Source organism: Theropithecus gelada, chromosome 9, assembly GCF_003255815.1.
Source record: "Theropithecus gelada isolate Dixy chromosome 9, Tgel_1.0, whole genome shotgun sequence".
NCBI lineage: Eukaryota > Metazoa > Chordata > Mammalia > Primates > Cercopithecidae > Theropithecus > Theropithecus gelada.
Genome location: NC_037677.1, coordinates 48,573,604 through 48,591,337, shown reverse-complemented (window position 1 = coordinate 48,591,337; position 17,734 = coordinate 48,573,604). Strand labels below are relative to the sequence as shown.

Here is a 17,734-nt window from a genome sequence, read left to right as displayed (position 1 = left end):
GTGTTTCTTTTCTACTGCTTTGTCAGGCTGCAAATTTTCTGAACTTTTATGCTGTTTCCCTTTTAAAATGGAATTCTTTTAACAGCACCCAAGTCACCTTTTGAATGCTTTGCTGCTTAGAAATTTCTTCCACCAGATACCCTAAATCATCTCTCTCAAGTTCAAAGTTTCACAAATCTCTAGCGCAGGGGAGAAATGCCACTACTCTTTGCTAAAACATAACAAGAGTCACCTTTGCTCCAGTTCTCAATAAGTTCCTCATCTCCATCTGAGACCACCTCAACCTGGACCTTATTGTTCATATCACTATCAGCATTTTTGTCAAAGCCATTCAACAGGTCTCTAGGAGGTTCCAAACTTTCTCACATTTTCCTGTCTTCTTTTGAGCCCTCCAAATTGTTCCAACCTCTGCCTGTTACCCAATTCCAAAGTAACTTCTATATTTGTGGGTACCTTTTCAGCAATGCCCCACTTCCAGTACCAATTTACTGTATTAGTTTGTTTTCACACTGCTGATAAAGACATATCCAAAACTGGGAACAACAACAACAAAAAGTTTTAATTGGACTTACAGTTTCACATGGATAGGGAAGCCTCAGAATCATGGTGGGAGGTGAAAGGCTCTTCTTACATGGTGGTGGTAAGAGAAAACGAGGAAGAAGCAAAAGCAGAAACCCCTGATAAGCCCACATTAAATCTTGTGAGACTTATTCATTGTCATGAGAATAGCATGGGAAAGACCGGCCCCTATGATTCAATTACCTCTCCCTGGGTCCCTCCCACAACATGTGGAATTCTGGGAAATACAATTCAGGTTGAGATTTGGGTGGGGGCACAGCCAAATCATATCAGTATCCACAGACTGAAAAAAAAGACCTCAGCCTCTACCTCAAATTTCATACAGAAATTCACTCAAAATTGATTGTGGAATGAAATGTAAAATGTAAAAATATAAAAATGTGAGGAATTTTAAAACAGGAGAAAATCCTAAGGCTCTCTGGATAGACAAAGACAACATCAAAAAGAATGATCCATGAAAGAATAAATTTCTAAATTTGACCTCATCAAAATTAAAACCTTTTCTCAGTGAAAGACCCTGTTAACGTCAAAACATCATGTTGTATGCTGTAAATTTTTATTTGTCAGTAATACCTCAATAAAGAAAAAAATAAGTAAACTTAGCAAAAGATCAACATAATAGTAAATGGCTACTTGCTTTATCAATTTTTTGAGGAAAATATTTAGTTGACTAACTACTGAGCTGGGTTCAAACTCAATCCACTATTAGATTCACTGATACTTCATTATTTATTAATTATTAAATAGGAAAATTTTAATTAATTGTGTTATATGGTTAATTTTTCAATTAGTCCATTTTCTCTGAATACAATTCTGAAATCCTTTAGCTGATAATTTTGAAAATAACAAAAAATACAAATGTGAAAAAATTTATATGTATAGATGTAAGTCCAAGAATGGCTAAAATAATCCTAACAAAGAAGATTAAAATGGAAGGAATCACTCTGCCCTATAATAAGGCTTATGCGATAGCTACTGTAATCACAATAGTATGGTGTTGGCAAAGGGACAACCATATATAACAATGGAACAGAATAGACAATTTAGATAACATACAAATATGCCCAACTGTTTTCTCACAAAATACAAAAGCAATTCCATGGAGGAAGGATAGCCTTTTCAACAAATAGTATTAAAGCTATTGGACATCCATAGACCAAAACAGACAGACAAGACAAAACAAAACAAAACAAAAAATGCTCTCAACCTAAACCTCAAACTGTATAAAATTATCTCAAAATTGATTGTGGACTGAACTGTAAAATGCAAACATTTTCAGTAAAAAATAAAAGTAGAAAATCTTCAGGGTCTCAGGCTAGGAAAAGACTTGACAGCAAAAGCATGATTCGTGAAGCAAATAATTTTCTAAATTGAACCTCATCAAAACTAAAACGTTTTCATGGTGAAAAGACAAGAGTTTGAAAAGACAAGCTATAGAGTGGCAGCAAATATTTGCTGACCGCCTATCTGACAAAGAACTAGTATGTAAAATATATAAAGAACTTTCAAAACTCAAAAGTAATAAGCAATCCATTTAGAAAAGTTAAAAACAGATATTTTATGGAAGGGGATATATACATAGCAAATAAGCACATAAAAAGGTGTGCAGCATCATTAGTCATTAAGGAAGTGCAAAATAAAACCACAATGAGGTATGACTCCACACCCATCAGAATGGTAAAATGAAAAATAATGGCAATACCAAATGTCAGGAAAGATGCAGAGAAACTGGATTATTCTTACATCACTGGCAGAAACATGAAATGGTACAGACACTCTGGAAAGCAGTTTGATACCTTCTTACAGTACCCAACATGAACTTGCCATATGATCCATCAATTGCACTCTGGGGTGTTTATCACATGTAAATGAAAACTCATGTTCACGCAAAAACCTGCACACAAATGTTCATGGCAGCTTTTTTCATAATTGCCAAGAATTTGAAACATCCCAGATGTCCTCCAATGGGGGAATGGTTAGACAAACTGTGGTATATGTGATATTACTCTTATGTGGTATATGTGATATAATCAAAGCGGTGAACTACTAATATGCACGAAAACGTGGATGAATCTCTAAGGAATTATGTTGAGTGAAAAAGCCAAAGCCAAAAGGCATTATTCCATTTATATCACATACTGAAATGACAAAATTTTAGAGATGGAGCACAATTAATGATTGCCAGAGTTGGGGACAGAGTGGCAGGGGAAGAAATGTGAAAAAAGTTGGGTGGTTGTAAAACATAAAGGATCCTTGTGGTGATAGATCTGTTCAGTATCTTTAACGTGGTGCAGATACACAAGTTTATAAGTGATAAAATAGTATAGATCCGAATGCAGACATACATATAGACAGACACACAGAGAGATGAGTATAAGAGGGGAAATGTGAATAAAATCAGTCCACCGCATCAATGTCAGTACCCTGGTTTTGATATAATATTAGACTTTTGCAAAATGTTACCACTGAGAAGACTGGGTAAAGGATCCTAGGAAACCTCTCTGCAATTTTTCTTACGACTACATGTGAATCTATAATTATCTCAATAAAAACGTCAATTTAATAAAGATATTAGACAATATCATACTGAATCTTGAATCCTAGTCAAGGAGTTTGAACTCTTTTCAATAGCTAGTTGAGACCCATAGAGGCTGGTTGAGTATAGATGACTTGATTAAGAGCTATGGATCAAAAGGACCAATATGATGGCAGTGAGTGTGATGAATTAAAGGAGATGTTACTAAAGGCAGTGGCTCAAAAAACCATAGTCAGACATCAAGTTAGAGGTAATATTGAAACCAATATTGTACCCAATGAAGTGTACAACAGATCCATGCCTATGGCCACTTCAGCAACCACACATCCAAACCAAATGCACTTTGTCCATGTTCTTTTTTTTATAATTTGCGCTATATTTGGGAATCTGATCATAAAATAAAGTCACTTCCAAGATTTCTTTTGCTATATTGAGCTCATTCTTTTATGCCATAATCTTAATATTTTGTAAAAATGAAGACATATTTTTAGTTTTTGGTTTCAATAATTTTATAATCATATAAATGTGCATGAAATATGTTTTCCAGTTATTGTGGTAATTGGCATTTTTGAAAAAATCATTTTAAGGTGTTTGAAGATTGAAAAAAACATATTAGACTTCTGGTTTAAATTAATTTTAACTAAATATTTGTAAAATTTTGATTAAATAAGTTTGTAATCAATGTTTAAATGTCTGAGGAAATGTAATTTGTTAATTGATTTCTTAGCTTTGTAGCCAGCATTAAATTTGCAGGAAATATTATTTAATGAATTTATACATGTATGTAATTTTGCCTGAGATAAAATACAACAAGAGTGAAGCTCTTCTCCACGCACTAAAGATTCCAGGAGACCATCAGATTGCAGATCAGGGCTCTCTCCATCATACCACACTGCCCTGGAAAGGTTTACATCCTCTTTAAAGCCTCTCTGAGCTGCTGGCTCCAGATCAAGGAGGAATAGGCTTACCTTATGGGGTTGTCCATCCTGGACACTGTGAGGAAGGCAGCAAGGTTGGCTGTGTAAGAGGAGCACACAATGAGCGTGAAGAGCCACCAGCTGCCCATCACGATGCGCATGGCCACGGAGTTCACGGAAGATTCACCACCTGCAGGAGGCAGACAAAGTGGATTGGCCAGTGGCTTCTGGTCTCCCTCTCATCCCCAGGGAGGTGCTCTGCCCTGCAGTCAGGCACACAGGCTATCACTGGTGATGGGCTGGGAACCAGGGAGGTGACTGCCAGCTGGCTCTGGGCATCTGTGCCAATTCTGGGATAAGATCCTAAAACCATGGATCTTGGACAGGGGCAGAGGACCACAAAATATGGAAAAGTTAGGATTGGGCTTCTAGTGGTGTGGAGTTCATCAAAACACCAAGGGTGGGGGTCTGAATATGAAAATCTTTCAGTTAGGAGATTCTACCTCACAGTGGTAAGAACTTCTAGGGCTGCAGCCTTATGTAAGATCCCTTTCCAATTTCAAATTCATATATAGCAGACTCGGGAATTCTGTAAATATAGAAATACCTCCTACGTGGAGGGCTCCCTGGCTTTTCTTTTAAACTTCAGAAATGGGATGTCCCATATCCCTTTTATTAGTATTCAGCCCTCTCTAGATGGCTTTTCTTCCCCCAGAATTTTCAGAAATCATGGCATGAGACTTTTAGTTAGAAGTTTAGCCTCTTTGAGGCCAATTATTTCTCCTTGGTCTCTAAAGTGTTAGGAGAAGAGAGCTTCTCACTGCTTATCTCCTTACATAACCTCACAAAGCATTTGCCATGGTGCAAACAGGACCAACACTCACATTAGAAACTTTGCAATTTGTTGCTCCAGTCACAATGGCACAATCCTATAACTCACTACTGGATAGAAGTGCCATTCAGACCCCTCAGAGGTAGGAGAATTTGTACCTCAAGAATGGCTGGAGTACTGCTTATATGATTGCAACACAATTGGGATTTTTTTTTTCCCATTAAGTCATCAAATTTAAGCAAGATTCACAGTTTCATCGACAACCTCATGTGCATAGCAATCACTTTAATGTAGGAGGGGAGAAAAGTGCAAAGCAGAACTCCAAAGTTAATTTTATCTAAAGTGGAGAATCAGGAATTGAAGTTGAGTTCCTTATTGTTGTTTCATTTAATTTATCTCTGATATTATTCAGGGAAGTTGGGTGCAACATGATATTTGTACTGTCCTAGAGATTAAGTAAAATTGCATTTGAAATGACTTTGGTAAAATGCACCTGAGAACTTTGCCAATGGATAAGTTCTTCCAAGCCCCTAGAGCTATTCAAGGATCAGGGAACCAGAAAGGTACCTTGCTGTACGAAGGCTCCATAGACAATCCAGATGGCACTGTGCAGAGTAGCAGAAGCTGATGGCCTGGGCTGGGCAGCACTCTGAGCCCTCACAGCCTGTATCCTGTTCAACACAAATATCAGCACACCAACCACGGGGATGGCTGCTGCAATGCAGGCCCACACAGCAAAATCGAATGGAGCAAAGAGGGAGAAGATGCTGATTTTCTCCTCAGGTTTCTTGATTAGAATTCCCACTGAATAGTCCATGTACCGCTTGCTGAAGTCCACAACGCTCTCCCTTTCTGGGGTGATGGTGATGGCAGAGATGGCCAAGTCTGCTCTCTGAAAGGCAAAGCCATCTCATCAGACGGCAGTCCTCAGCTTACTGTTGGGTTCTGCCCTGGGTCAAGGTCCACCTTCTGCCCTTTGAACTGCTCTTTTCAGAGGAATGGATTTGAGAGCTGGCGCCCTGAGAGTCTGAATATTGTAAGGAAAATCCAACACTAAGTTGTCTGTTACTATTTCCTTCACCTTACAAGTTTCTCTCTTCTAAAAACTTCAGGAAACGGTTTCTACAGAAAAGAGCCGAGTAAAGCATCTTCATTTCTCTATGAATTACAGTTTATCTTCACTTTCTTGTTGTTTTCCTACCAAACTTTAGCTATCTTCTTTTTATTTTCCCTGTGTTTCCCTCTACCCTTCACCAAGAAGGCCCTTCTATCTTCTTCTAAGCCTGTCTGCATCCTCCCTACATGTTAAGACCAGAGGCACACTCCATTTCTTCATCACACCCCTCAGACTCTATTATCCCACATTGATCTCTCTCTTTTCTAAAACACTTCAGAAGTTATATGGTGAGTTCTACAACTATGTTAGACTTCATTAACATATTAGCCACTGAGTGTTTTATAGGTAGACTTTATGCCAGAGAGTAAAATACTGAAAGAATAAAGGGATCATCTACTTACTTCTTTCTTCCCCCACCCTTAATTCATGGCTTGCAGACCCACAGGTTGATTCTTCCATGATAAAGCCATGGTGTGAAGAATCTCTATGGACGTTCCCTACTGTGACCTCAAAATTATCTCCCAAGATGTTTGCCTTCCAAAATGGGCTCCCATTTCAAAAACAGACAGAAACCCCATTAAGATGGATCCAGACTGTGAGGATGAAGCTGCCAAGTTTGGGGCAATTACAAGCTTCATGTCTGGATGGGTGGGTGCCAGGTGACAATGGGGCCTAGAGTCCTCCTTTAGTCACAAGAGCACTGAAAGGCAGTCATCATAATGATCTGGGCTCTTGGCCCTCCAAGTGGGAGGCATCAGCAGAACTGGTTTCTTTTAGAATGACCAATAGTGACAACTGATTTAACCTCCATGCTCAAGTTGGGGAAACACATGTGGAAGGATTTTTTTAAGTTTTAATACGTGGGCTAGGGACAGATATACTCATGTCCTAAACTGAAATCTAATACTGTACCTTGAGTAAAGACAAAATATGGAGGTGACCCTATCGACACCCTCCTCTTACACTTGTCACACTGGCACCTCTGGTTCTTGCCTCTCTTCTAAAAATCCCAATGTCCGGGGACTATTTTTAGGATTAGGAAGGTTTGGAGCATATTTAAGGGCTTAAAAAGAAATTTAGTGGAGCAGGATAGGCTTATAACACAGAATGAAGGTAAACTAATTTATGAAGCAAAGTTTGAAGGAGGCACAAAGGAATCAACTCATGACACAGGTGGAGGGGTTGTCCTGTGACAGTGGGAGAGACTGACAGGGGAGAGGGGACACTCCCCTCTGTGGGAGATGGCAGATGCCTGCAGATGTAAATTTCATAGGCATTAGAAGTACAATTTTATGCCCCAAAGTCTCAGTTTATTTCCCCAATATAGAAGTGCAATCATTTTTTTTTTTAGTTGGGAAGGATAGAAGATTCTTAGGTAGCTCAAGAAGAAAGGTAAACTTTTTAAACAGTCTCTGAGAGACATAGCCAAGGAGCCCAACAGAGGACAAGTTAAAAGATTCTGGCAGTACTGAAGGGCCCAGCTGATTCTGGAGACCACACAGGGTTTCTACAGCAATCTGGACAGATTTGTAATTTCCTTCTCTAATTGAGTGCAGCAACCTAGATTTCAGAGTGAAGAGGATAGATAATAGAATCCATTCAGGCTTAGGGTGCAAGAAAAAAGTCGAGAACAGAGGGAGTCACAAGGGATGAAGGGAGGAGGGATTTATCTGGCCACCCATGGAGGATGCAGTATCAGAAAGGCACAGAAGCTGCAGAGAAAGATGGACCTCAAATACACACACTACGTGGAAAGAACCAGACACAAAAGACCACATCTTGTATGACACAAAAGACCACATCTTGTATACAAAATGTTCACTGAAGCAACTCTCTAAGATACAAAGTAGATTAATGGTTGCCTAGGGCTGGGGGTGGGAGTGGCATTAACTATAAGTAGGTATGAAAGATCTCAATGGGGTGACAGAAGTATTCTAAAACTAGATTATAATGAAGGTTGCACAACCCAGTACCTTTACTAAAAATCATTGAGTTGTATATCTAAAATGGGTAAATTTTATAGTATGTGAAGTTATCATAGTAAAGCTGTTTCTTAAAAAGATTAATAGAAATCAGAGGAATGACAAGCCTAGTGTCTGCCTTTACAGATTTAAAAAGCAAAGGGCCTTTGCTGTCAGAGTAAAGGTTCAAAAGAGTCAGAAGGACAACTTGTTGTGGTCATGCAGTGGGCTAGTGATGGTGACATGTAAGATGCTAACAAGATGCATGGGGGTGAACAATGGAGTGGAGCAAAGCAAAGCTCCCTGGAGGTGAGGATGTCAAAGTACTGGGAGTCCAGAGTTGTCTACAGGGATGTCAGAAGTTGTCAGAATGGTGGCAGGAGGAATAATGGAGATGGAGGACTTGAGTCAGATGCCGTCATGATCAATGATCATGGGGAAACGACCCAAGGTCATGAGATGACAAGAAGGGGGACATGGTAAGTTGGCCTCATGCCATGAGTTTCAATGAGGATGCAGTTTCTACGGGAGGGAAGAAGAGTACGATTTAAATGAGTATGAGGACCTGCGGGATGCCACACCATCCACACATAGCAATGTAGACACACACATGTGTATGCATATCCTACCTGTGGTCTATGAGGGATAGGAGAATAAGCACTCACCAGTACCCCTGGTGGGAACTAGGTTTCTGCTTCCCACCAGGGAAGGTTCCCTGTAGGGTGTGGGGTGGTTCCCTGAAGGGTGTGCTACAGAGTAGGTACAGTGGATGATAGACTTCAAATGAATGACAGAAGTGGGCAGGGAGGTAACACAGAGTGTCAGGGATGAGGAGATACAAGAGCAGAAATGGATGTAGCAGGGGATTTGAGGACAAAAGAGCCTTTGTGTGTGGAGAATGGTAACTGTGGTCTGTTTAGCTGGTCCCAAGGTTTCCACGGTGCAACTGGTCAAGTTTAGATATTACCCCAGAGGAAGACTAGGGTGCCCCTCCCCCTGGATCTGCTGTGGGGACCTACCTTGCTGATGAGCTCCCCGATCATCCCGTTCCAGGAGGTGTTATGGAGCTGGTGACCATACCTGCCATCAGGGGCTTGATAAATCTCATATTTGAAGCCCAGAGCCTTGGCCAGTGCATCCAGGACATCTATGGAGAACCCTTTGTAGCGCTTGGGCTGTCCTAGGATGTTCTCAGCCACCATCACGAAAGGCTCTTCCTGAGGACAACAGAATGAAGGTTCTCCAATTAAATAACAGGTTCATTAACACATATCTCAAGTGTATTGTTAGATAGAAAGATCTGATTAGAACATTTGCAGTTCCCCAATTTAGGACTGGAGGCTCAACTTACCCGCCCTTTTCTAAAAGCCGTGTATGGACACTCAAGGAAGAGTGCACAGGATGATCATTCCAATCAGTAGGTCCATACAGAGGAGTGGAGATTCATTTGTCCTATGTTGTTATCCCGGGCTCTGCTCCAACCCCTACTTCCCTGAATAATATGGTTTGTTTTCCTTCCTCCATTTGTAACATCCATGCAGAGTTAGGACCATGTCCTTAGAATATGCCAAAATTATACGAGGCCCACATAAGAAACATGAAACTTCTCATCCAGGATAATAAGTGGTGATAAAGTTCTGTGACATTAGGTTGAGAGAAAAAGCATTATGTCTACTAGCAATACTAGAAAGTGGATATGGATTAACTGGCCAAGGCCAGACCAGAAGCCAAAGGGTAAGATAGAATTCAAACCCAGAGTTCCGAGTTCAAAGCCATGCCACGCTCACACCTGCACATGTTGTGCTATGCCACATGTGAGCGAGGTGGTCGTCTGAAAAATGCCTCAGCGCTCACCACCATTCCCCTTCCTTCTTGTGTGAAACTGAACAAGGGGCCTTTGGCAAACAGTTCCAGGGAGTATAGCTCATTAATTTAGTGGTGTTGGGAAACAGGGTGTAAAGCTTGTTTGTGGTGTGCAAACAGGGAATGCACAAATACTGCTGCCAAAGATTTCTGAGCCAAGGGAATGCTAGTGTCTGCTGGGACAGAAGGGACATTTGGGCATGTGTGACCCAGTCAATAAGAGGCAAATCTATAATGTCTCCTGCAGTTTTTATAAAAATGTGAAAAAAGCAATTGAAAGGAAGATGCTTTTAAGGTCTCTTACAAATGCAAAAGTCTATGATTCCACGATACCCATGCAGAAAAGTTGCAACTACCAAATGGTCTTCATTCTGAACTTGTGTCACATGAGCCCATCAGTAGTGTTGGGTGCTAGGAGAATGTCCTCCTCCAGCATCTATCTTGGGGTTCTGGCTACCAGAACAGCTCTCCTAAGGACCAGTAGTGGGTCAAGATCCAGTTTACATCCAAGAACAAGGGGAGCAGCTGGGCCCCCTCTGGTCCTCAGAGGAGGTTGTGGATGAGAAGTCCTTTTCTAGAGCAGCTCAGGGACTTCCTATGGAAAGCACAGAGGTCCTGGGGCAGAAACATCAATCTCACTCTTCCTTTCATTATTCACACAATTAGTTAAATGAAAGGCCTTATGAAAGCTCATAACACTCCTCAAGATTCTCTTCTCCCAAAACCCAGCATGAAACAGAAAGCAGCCTCTGATTCAACAGCCTGGATGGTGTAGCTCCCAGAATGTCCCCATGATCCTACCAAGACAGTCACCACTTTGAGAGTCAATCCTTGGAGGCGGCTGCCCATGGGCCTCTCTTGCAAGCTGCCATTCAAGCCCTTCTCTGAGTCCCACGTTGCCAACTGTGAAGGAAAAATAAAGACTATGAGGGATGGAACTGACATCTATGCACACCTTAGGACCTCAGCTCCTACACTGGGAGCCTGAATTAGGCAGGTAGGATAACAGCAGTCCCCTAGAGTTCCCAGAGACCCAGAGCCATTTTAAAACCCTAAAGAGAATAGACATATGGTAAACAGAGTTACATGTCCTCCTTCAGCTCACCTGGATCTCTAGAGCTCAGCACAGCCCTAAACTGAAACCAACTGGTGAGAACTTGTCTCTAAAACAAATGTTTATGTCCAGTTTTATTCTGTTCACCCACAGAGGCCATGTCACTGTGATGCCTGCAAAATACCCTCTTTGTTTAATTATTCCTTTGGCTTGCCCAGGCCACAAGGCCCTTGAGTTCAGCCATTGCTCCCTCCATAGGTAGGATGAGGCTCAGCAGTAAAGAAAGTAGTAAACGCTCAAGTGCACAGCTTGCCTTGCACCCTGGTGCCTATGGCAAGCAGGGTCAAGAGCTTCCTGCCTGTTTTCACTGTGGTGTCAGCTGCTTCATTTTCCTTGATAGGCAAGTAGAGGCTAATGGCAGGGTAAATGTGCTCTGAATCTGCTACATTCTCCTAAGCCTGCAGAGTGTATCCGATAGCCAGATGCATCTCTTACAGTCATCCTAAGGTGGTCATGGAGAACCTACCTTGGCTCAGAAACAATGAGGAGACACCGTTGTTCATAAGACTGCTTCCCCTCCCTGCATCCTTGCAGGGTCTATACAATGACAAAACTTTTGTCTGGGAAATGATTCTCAACTATTAATGGGGAAGTCATAACAAAATGCAGATACCCAGCTCCATCTCAAGTCAACTAAATCAGGATCTCAGGGCCTGAGCATAGGAAGTTAATTCCTCCCGAGTGCTCCTGATATTGCAGCCAAGGTTGAAAACCCCTGCTCTTCTAGGTCACTGGCCCTCCAACTTGGATGCATATTAGTATCTCTTCTGGGGGGCTTTATAATAAAATGTACTGAAAGTTGGGTCCTACCCCCAAAGACTCTTATGTAATTGGTCTGTAGTGTACTAGAGATGAATATTTTAGCTCCCCAGGTGATTCTAATGCACAGCCAGAATTGTGAACCACTGTTGTTGATTAAAGCCATGATGCTCAAACTATGATATCCACACAAATCGCCCAGGGATTTTCTATGCACTTTCTGATTCTGGTGCCTGAGATTATTCATGTCTAACAAGCTCCCAGGTGATGCTGCTGCTGCTGCTAATCCATGGACCACCATTTAAATAGCAGGGGGCTAAAGGGTCAAACTGCCACAGGCAGTATATACTGTTGTCAGGGAAAAATCCATAAGATCCCCTAGTTAACCTGAAGAGAAGAAGAACCCCAGTGGAAAAGTGCTACTGGGAGCCCTAAAGGAACCACCAACTGTTCCACTTAAGAATGCTTCTACTCTCTCAGCATTTCCCATCGTTCTGACATCTGCAGCAGGGTCTGCACACTGAGCCCTGACTATAAGGCCATAGAACCTGAGGGGCCATTCCTCCTGAAAGAGACAACAACTCCGAGATATAAAGTAAAACCACCAGAATAAGAGATGGAGTTCTAGAGTCAGTTTAACAGAAACCTGGAATTTCCTGTTGTCACCTTGGACATGATGCCCAACAAGACCCACTCCATCCTAAATAATAGGATGCCTTGGTGTGATGAATAAATAAATTAGTAAAAAACATGGCCATGTACCCTGAAGAACCACCCACCACCACCACTAATTAATTTGGGGGCATTGAGATAAAGAACAAGTGAAGATCTACCCCAAATTCTGCTTAAAGACCTTGAAGATACCAATATACCACACTTTGGGTAATGATATAGTTTAAAAAAAAAAAAAAAGCAAAAATCATGGCTATTTCTCCATTGGATCTTAAGAAATAGGCTGGGAGCTGTGGCTTATGCCTGCAATCCCAGCACTTTGGGAGGCCAAGGCGGGTGGATCACTTGAGTCCAGGAATTCAAAATCAGTCTGGGCAATATGGTGAAATACTGCCTTTAAAAAAATAAAAATAAATTAGCCAGGTGTGGTGGCATACACCTGTAGTCCCAGCTACTTGGGAGGTTGAGGTGGGAGGTTCAATTGAGACCAGGAGGTCAAGACTGCAGAGAGCCGTAATTGTGCCACTGCATTCCAGCCTGGGCAACAGAGTGAGATCCTGCCAAAGAAAGAAGGAAGGAAGGAAGGAAGGAAGGAAGGAAGGAAGGAAGGAAGGAAGGAGGGAAGGAAGGAAAGAAGGAAGGAAGTAATTGAGAGAAGAAGGAAGGAAGGAAGAGAAAGAAATACAGAAAGAAAGAGGGGGGGAGATTGAGAGAGGAGAGGAGAGGAGAGGAGAGGAGAGGAAAGGAGAGGAAAGGAAAAGAAAGGAAAGGAAAGGAAAGGAAAGGAAAGGAAAGGAAAGGAAAGGAAAGGAAAGGAAAGGAAAGGAAGAAATTGCATGAAGATGCAGAATCGATTCCTACAGCTGGATTAAAATGCTTGTCAGAGGGAAGAGGACAAATTCAGACAAATGGGGCCAAAGGGTTGATTGCCTCTATTCTTTGGATGTTCTACTATGGACTCACTGGGGCAGGAGTGGATATTTATTTGGGGTGCCTGCATCTGCACTACCTTAACTGCTTAGCCCAGGTGCTGGAGCTGCTTAGCCCTGATGTGTATGCTGCTACTTCTCCTGGGTGTGGGTGGAGTTGTAGAGGTCTTCTTGACCATCCCAATGGCTCATAAAGTCATAACAGAAGCCATCTTGTCCTAATGATGATGCAACCATTCCAGACACTCCATACTCTATCTTGCACCAGGACCCTTTTGCCTAACATCTGCTGCCAAACCTTCCTGGCACAGTGAAGGGGCATCTTAATTCTCTACTGTCTTGGCTTGAGTGAGTGTTTGGAATGGGGCTCTGTGCATCTTGATCAAGAAGGCCTTCTCTGTCTTTCTACTGGGATTGTAATCAGAAATTAGAATGGAGGATGGAGGCAGGAAGAAACAGTTGGGATGAAGCCCTGAACATCATTCTCTACTTCTGGCCCACTGCTTGGCTCTAGGAGGCACCACCTCAGTCCCCCTAGATCTTTGCAACAGCTTTCTCATTGGTTTCATTACTCTCAACCTCTCTCTCTTACAGCTCATCCTTCAATAGGCAAGTGGGTACCCTTACAACAAATAAACTCAAATATGAACTATATTAATTAAACTATTCTAATGAATTCCTTTTTCCTACAGAATAAATCCTAAGACTTTTAAACTTGGCCTAAAAGAAAAGGAAAAGCCTTCCCCATCCAGAGCCAATCCTGACTCTCAACCTCATTATGTAGTTACAGTATACTACAATCCCCAAAACTCCTCCTCCTTTCTCAGGCATACCACATTCCCTCCTGATATTTGTATCTGGTTTCCTTCTGCCTGGAAGGCCCTTTCTCTTCTTCTGGGTCTGGTAAACTCTTACTTGTTTGTTGAAATGAGATTTCACTTTAGAATAGTTTTAGATTTACAGAAAAGTCGTAGATGCTGTGCAGAGAATGTCAATAGATTGATACCCAGTTTTTCCCATTGTTAAGATATAACATTAGAATGACACATTTATCACAACTAATGAATGTTCAGCCTAATATCCATGATTTATGCAAATCTGCAATAGAAATGGAATAGAAGGATCTCCAGTTCCTTCTACTCTTGGCCTAAGTCAGTGAGTCAGCTGTGGCATTGGGCTTTCTTGCCATGTTCTCTGGGGTCAAAACCCTGTCTTCATAAGCTGTCTAGAGCCTCAGGCTCCTGGGCTGGACCTGGCCTTTCTCATTCCCATCTCAGGGTCTCCAACCTTGCCTCGAATTCCAGGCTCTCCTCTCCAACATTAACTTCTGTAACTGAGGAAGAAGACAGGAACTTGGAGGTGTGAACTTAGCAGACGTTCATGAGTCAGTAGACCTATGTTGTAGTTGTTGTCATCACTTATGTGAGTGACCTCAGACAGCACTTGACAGCACAGTCCTTGAAACATAGAAAGAGTCAACAAATAGTTTTTCAATAAAAATTGAAAGTACACTTTACTGAGATTCCATCATTTTCTTTTCTTTTTTTTTTAGACAGGATCTCACTCTGTTGTCCAGGATGGAATGCAGTGGTATGATCATGGCTCACTGCATCCTCTGCCTCCTGGGCTCAAGTGATCCTCCCACCTCAGCCTTCCAAGTAGCTGGGACTACAGGAGTGCACCACTACATCCTGCAAATTTTTCTGTATTTTTTGTAGAGATGAGGTTGTGCCATGTTGCCCAGGCTGGTCTCAAACTTCTGGGCTCAAGAGATCCACTGACCTCAGCCTCCCAAAATGTTGGGATTACAGGCATGAGCCACTGTGCCCAGCCGATTCTATTTTCTTATCTATGAAATGGGAAATAAAAATCTTCCTTGCCTACCAAATTGAGGGGCTGTTCAAAGAAGAAAATAACTTTGAAATAGTCTATTATAAAATAGCTTAATTAAAAATCACAAAGTAAAGAACCAGGATATAAGACTGTATACAATATGGCCTCAATTATGTATTTTTTTAAAGCAGTGGTAAAAATGGGAGAAGATACATTAAAATGCGATACGTGGATATATGTGTTACACATAGGTGATGGAATTATAAGTAATCATTACTACCTTCTTTATCCTCTTCCTGATTTTAACAGGATTTTCACTAATAGGAAGTAAAATAAGCTTTTGATAAAAATAACTAGCATAGATGATTGAGCAATATCCTATCACATGCACTTGTACGACTGAAAACTGCATGACGGGGGAGCAACTGGAGTCAAATTACCTGTCAATATGTCAAGGCCAATCTGAGAATCAGAACCCAATAAATCAGTGCTTTGGCTCTAAGGAATTTTGGTCTAGGGGTGCCTCATCATGAAGGGGCATATGGCTAGTTTGACCAGCACAGCTTCTCATATTCTAGGATCTCTCCAAGACAGTGGGAGCTCTGTAAACTGTTGGGTTGGGAGATAGGAAGTGCCCACAGCTGAGGCCCAGATCCGTGAAGATAAGCAATCCAAGTAATCTTTCTCCACTGAGAAAGAGGAGCAGCTCCAAATCATTTTAGTTAATATTCAGACAACCTTAATACAAGAAGGCCATGTAAATTAAAATGGAATTTCATGAAGGAAAAACAATTCTTCCAAGCCTATTATCATGCTTATCTCTTCATCTACAAGTGGTTAGGACTTAAAAAGTATTTTTGTTTTGTATTGTTTTGCTTTAATACAGACTTCTCTTTCTCCCTAGCCTTTAGGCATCCTGTACCCTCGCAAAGCAAGAAAAAAAAATACTTCAAAGCAAAAAATCAAAATTCTGCCTTTCAAACACATCAAAGTGCAACTATGTTCCAGGATTCAGGATCCTTCATATTGAGTAGGAAAGTTTATTATTCCCTCACATCAGACAGAAGCCAAGTGCTCCAAGCTGAGTGAATCTCCCCATTTCCACAAAACTATGTGCTCTTGCCCAAATCTTAAGACAACAGTGGTAAACCTCCACCATTTCTGGGCAAGGCCATCCATCTGTGATTCAAAATATAAGGCCAGAACATAGAAAAGCACGGTTCACATGAAATAATCCAGTGGAATATTTTTAAGTAAATGAAGGCTTTAAATGGATTACCAGCCCTGTAGTCAACCAAGATCAGAAGAGACTTGCATCCCACCCCCATCCTGAGGGTGTCTGGTGCTCCCCACTCCGAATGCTCAAGAAAATGTTTCAGTCAATAAAAGCCAAATGAGGCCGATGGACTTGATAAATGGGAAGCCAGAAAAACCTTTTACCCAAAGAAGTCCCGACACTTAGTCATACAGCTCCAGACCATTTCATCTGTACCTAAGTGTGTCTACTCTGACTTCCCCTTGTATTTTGCAGACAGAATTTTGTTTACAGGATCGATGAATTTATGGCCACGGACACCCACTTTTGACAGCTGACCTGTCGAGATCAGTGCCTGAAAAACTAATTTCCAGCACTATTAAACAAAACAAGTACTGCTGCTATTTGATAAGACAGCTACGGTTTTCATTCATTGCTGAGATCTGCTCTACCCAAACCAGAAATGTGGATGGAGCCAGAGGTTACAGCACAATCATCACTTGAAAGGAGATATATGGCCTCAAAATCTGATTATGACAAACAACTGTGCAAGAGATCAGCCAATTGGAGAATATATTTCACAAATCACTGGTCTCAGGAAAATATATTTCCCAAGTCAACGGGGCTGTTCTTCAAGTTAGTGTTTCTGAGTTGTAAGATGTGGGGATTTGGGACTTTGTGGCCCTGTCCTTAATAAATGCAGGGTTATTAACCCCAAATGGGACAGGTGTCCTTTGGAAGATTGGGCTTCGTGTTCTGTAGACTAGTTATAAAGGTGTCTTAAAGTATCATTCTCTTTTCATGGGGAGGGAGGGTAGAAAGAGGTGGCAATCTAACTGTTTTACAGCCCAGGGACAGAATATAACCAATTTCATATAGAGAGCATTGTATATTCCTGCGAAGGGAAGGACAGAGGAAGGGAGGAAGGAAGGAAGGAGGGAAGGAGGTAGGGAAGGAAGGAAGGAAGGAAGGAAGGAAGGAAGGAAGGAAGGAAGGAAGGATGGAAGGAAGGAAGGAAGAACGGAAGGAAGGAAATAAACCCAAATCTCACGTTTAAGAATATCCAACAAGACAATGGATCAATAAGCTATACAGTCACAATTTTACAGCTCAGTGACAAATACTTTGTTGGTAAGCTTGTCTCAAGATAGTATTGGAAAGCAAGAGGTGAAGATTTTATGGCCATGTCTATCAGACCTCACAACCACATCTGAAATCCCTTAAGAGCTGTGTTCTCATCAACCAGTGACTGCCATGATCTGAGTGCAGATGGCCCCAGCCTCAGTGATGATGGCCATAGTGGGTCTGTCGTTATGTCAGTGCATGGGCTTTTCTAAAACAATAAGTCATATTTTAGGGGTTTTTTT

The 17,734-nt window shown here is 41.5% G+C and overlaps 1 protein-coding gene across 1 annotated transcript in view; it reads right to left on the bottom strand.

The window, feature by feature from the left end:
* Positions 1 to 17,734, bottom strand: part of GRID1 (glutamate ionotropic receptor delta type subunit 1) — a 753,633-nt gene that overhangs the window by 134,112 nt on the left and 601,787 nt on the right. Inside the window, exons 9-12 of the mRNA XM_025396749.1 lie at positions 10,607 to 10,708; positions 8,962 to 9,159; positions 5,432 to 5,756; positions 4,084 to 4,222 (exon numbers count right to left, since the gene is read on the bottom strand). Of these exons, the coding sequence (XP_025252534.1) occupies positions 4,084 to 4,222; positions 5,432 to 5,756; positions 8,962 to 9,159; positions 10,607 to 10,708 (764 nt within the window). The remainder of the gene's footprint in view (positions 1 to 4,083; positions 4,223 to 5,431; positions 5,757 to 8,961; positions 9,160 to 10,606; positions 10,709 to 17,734) is intronic.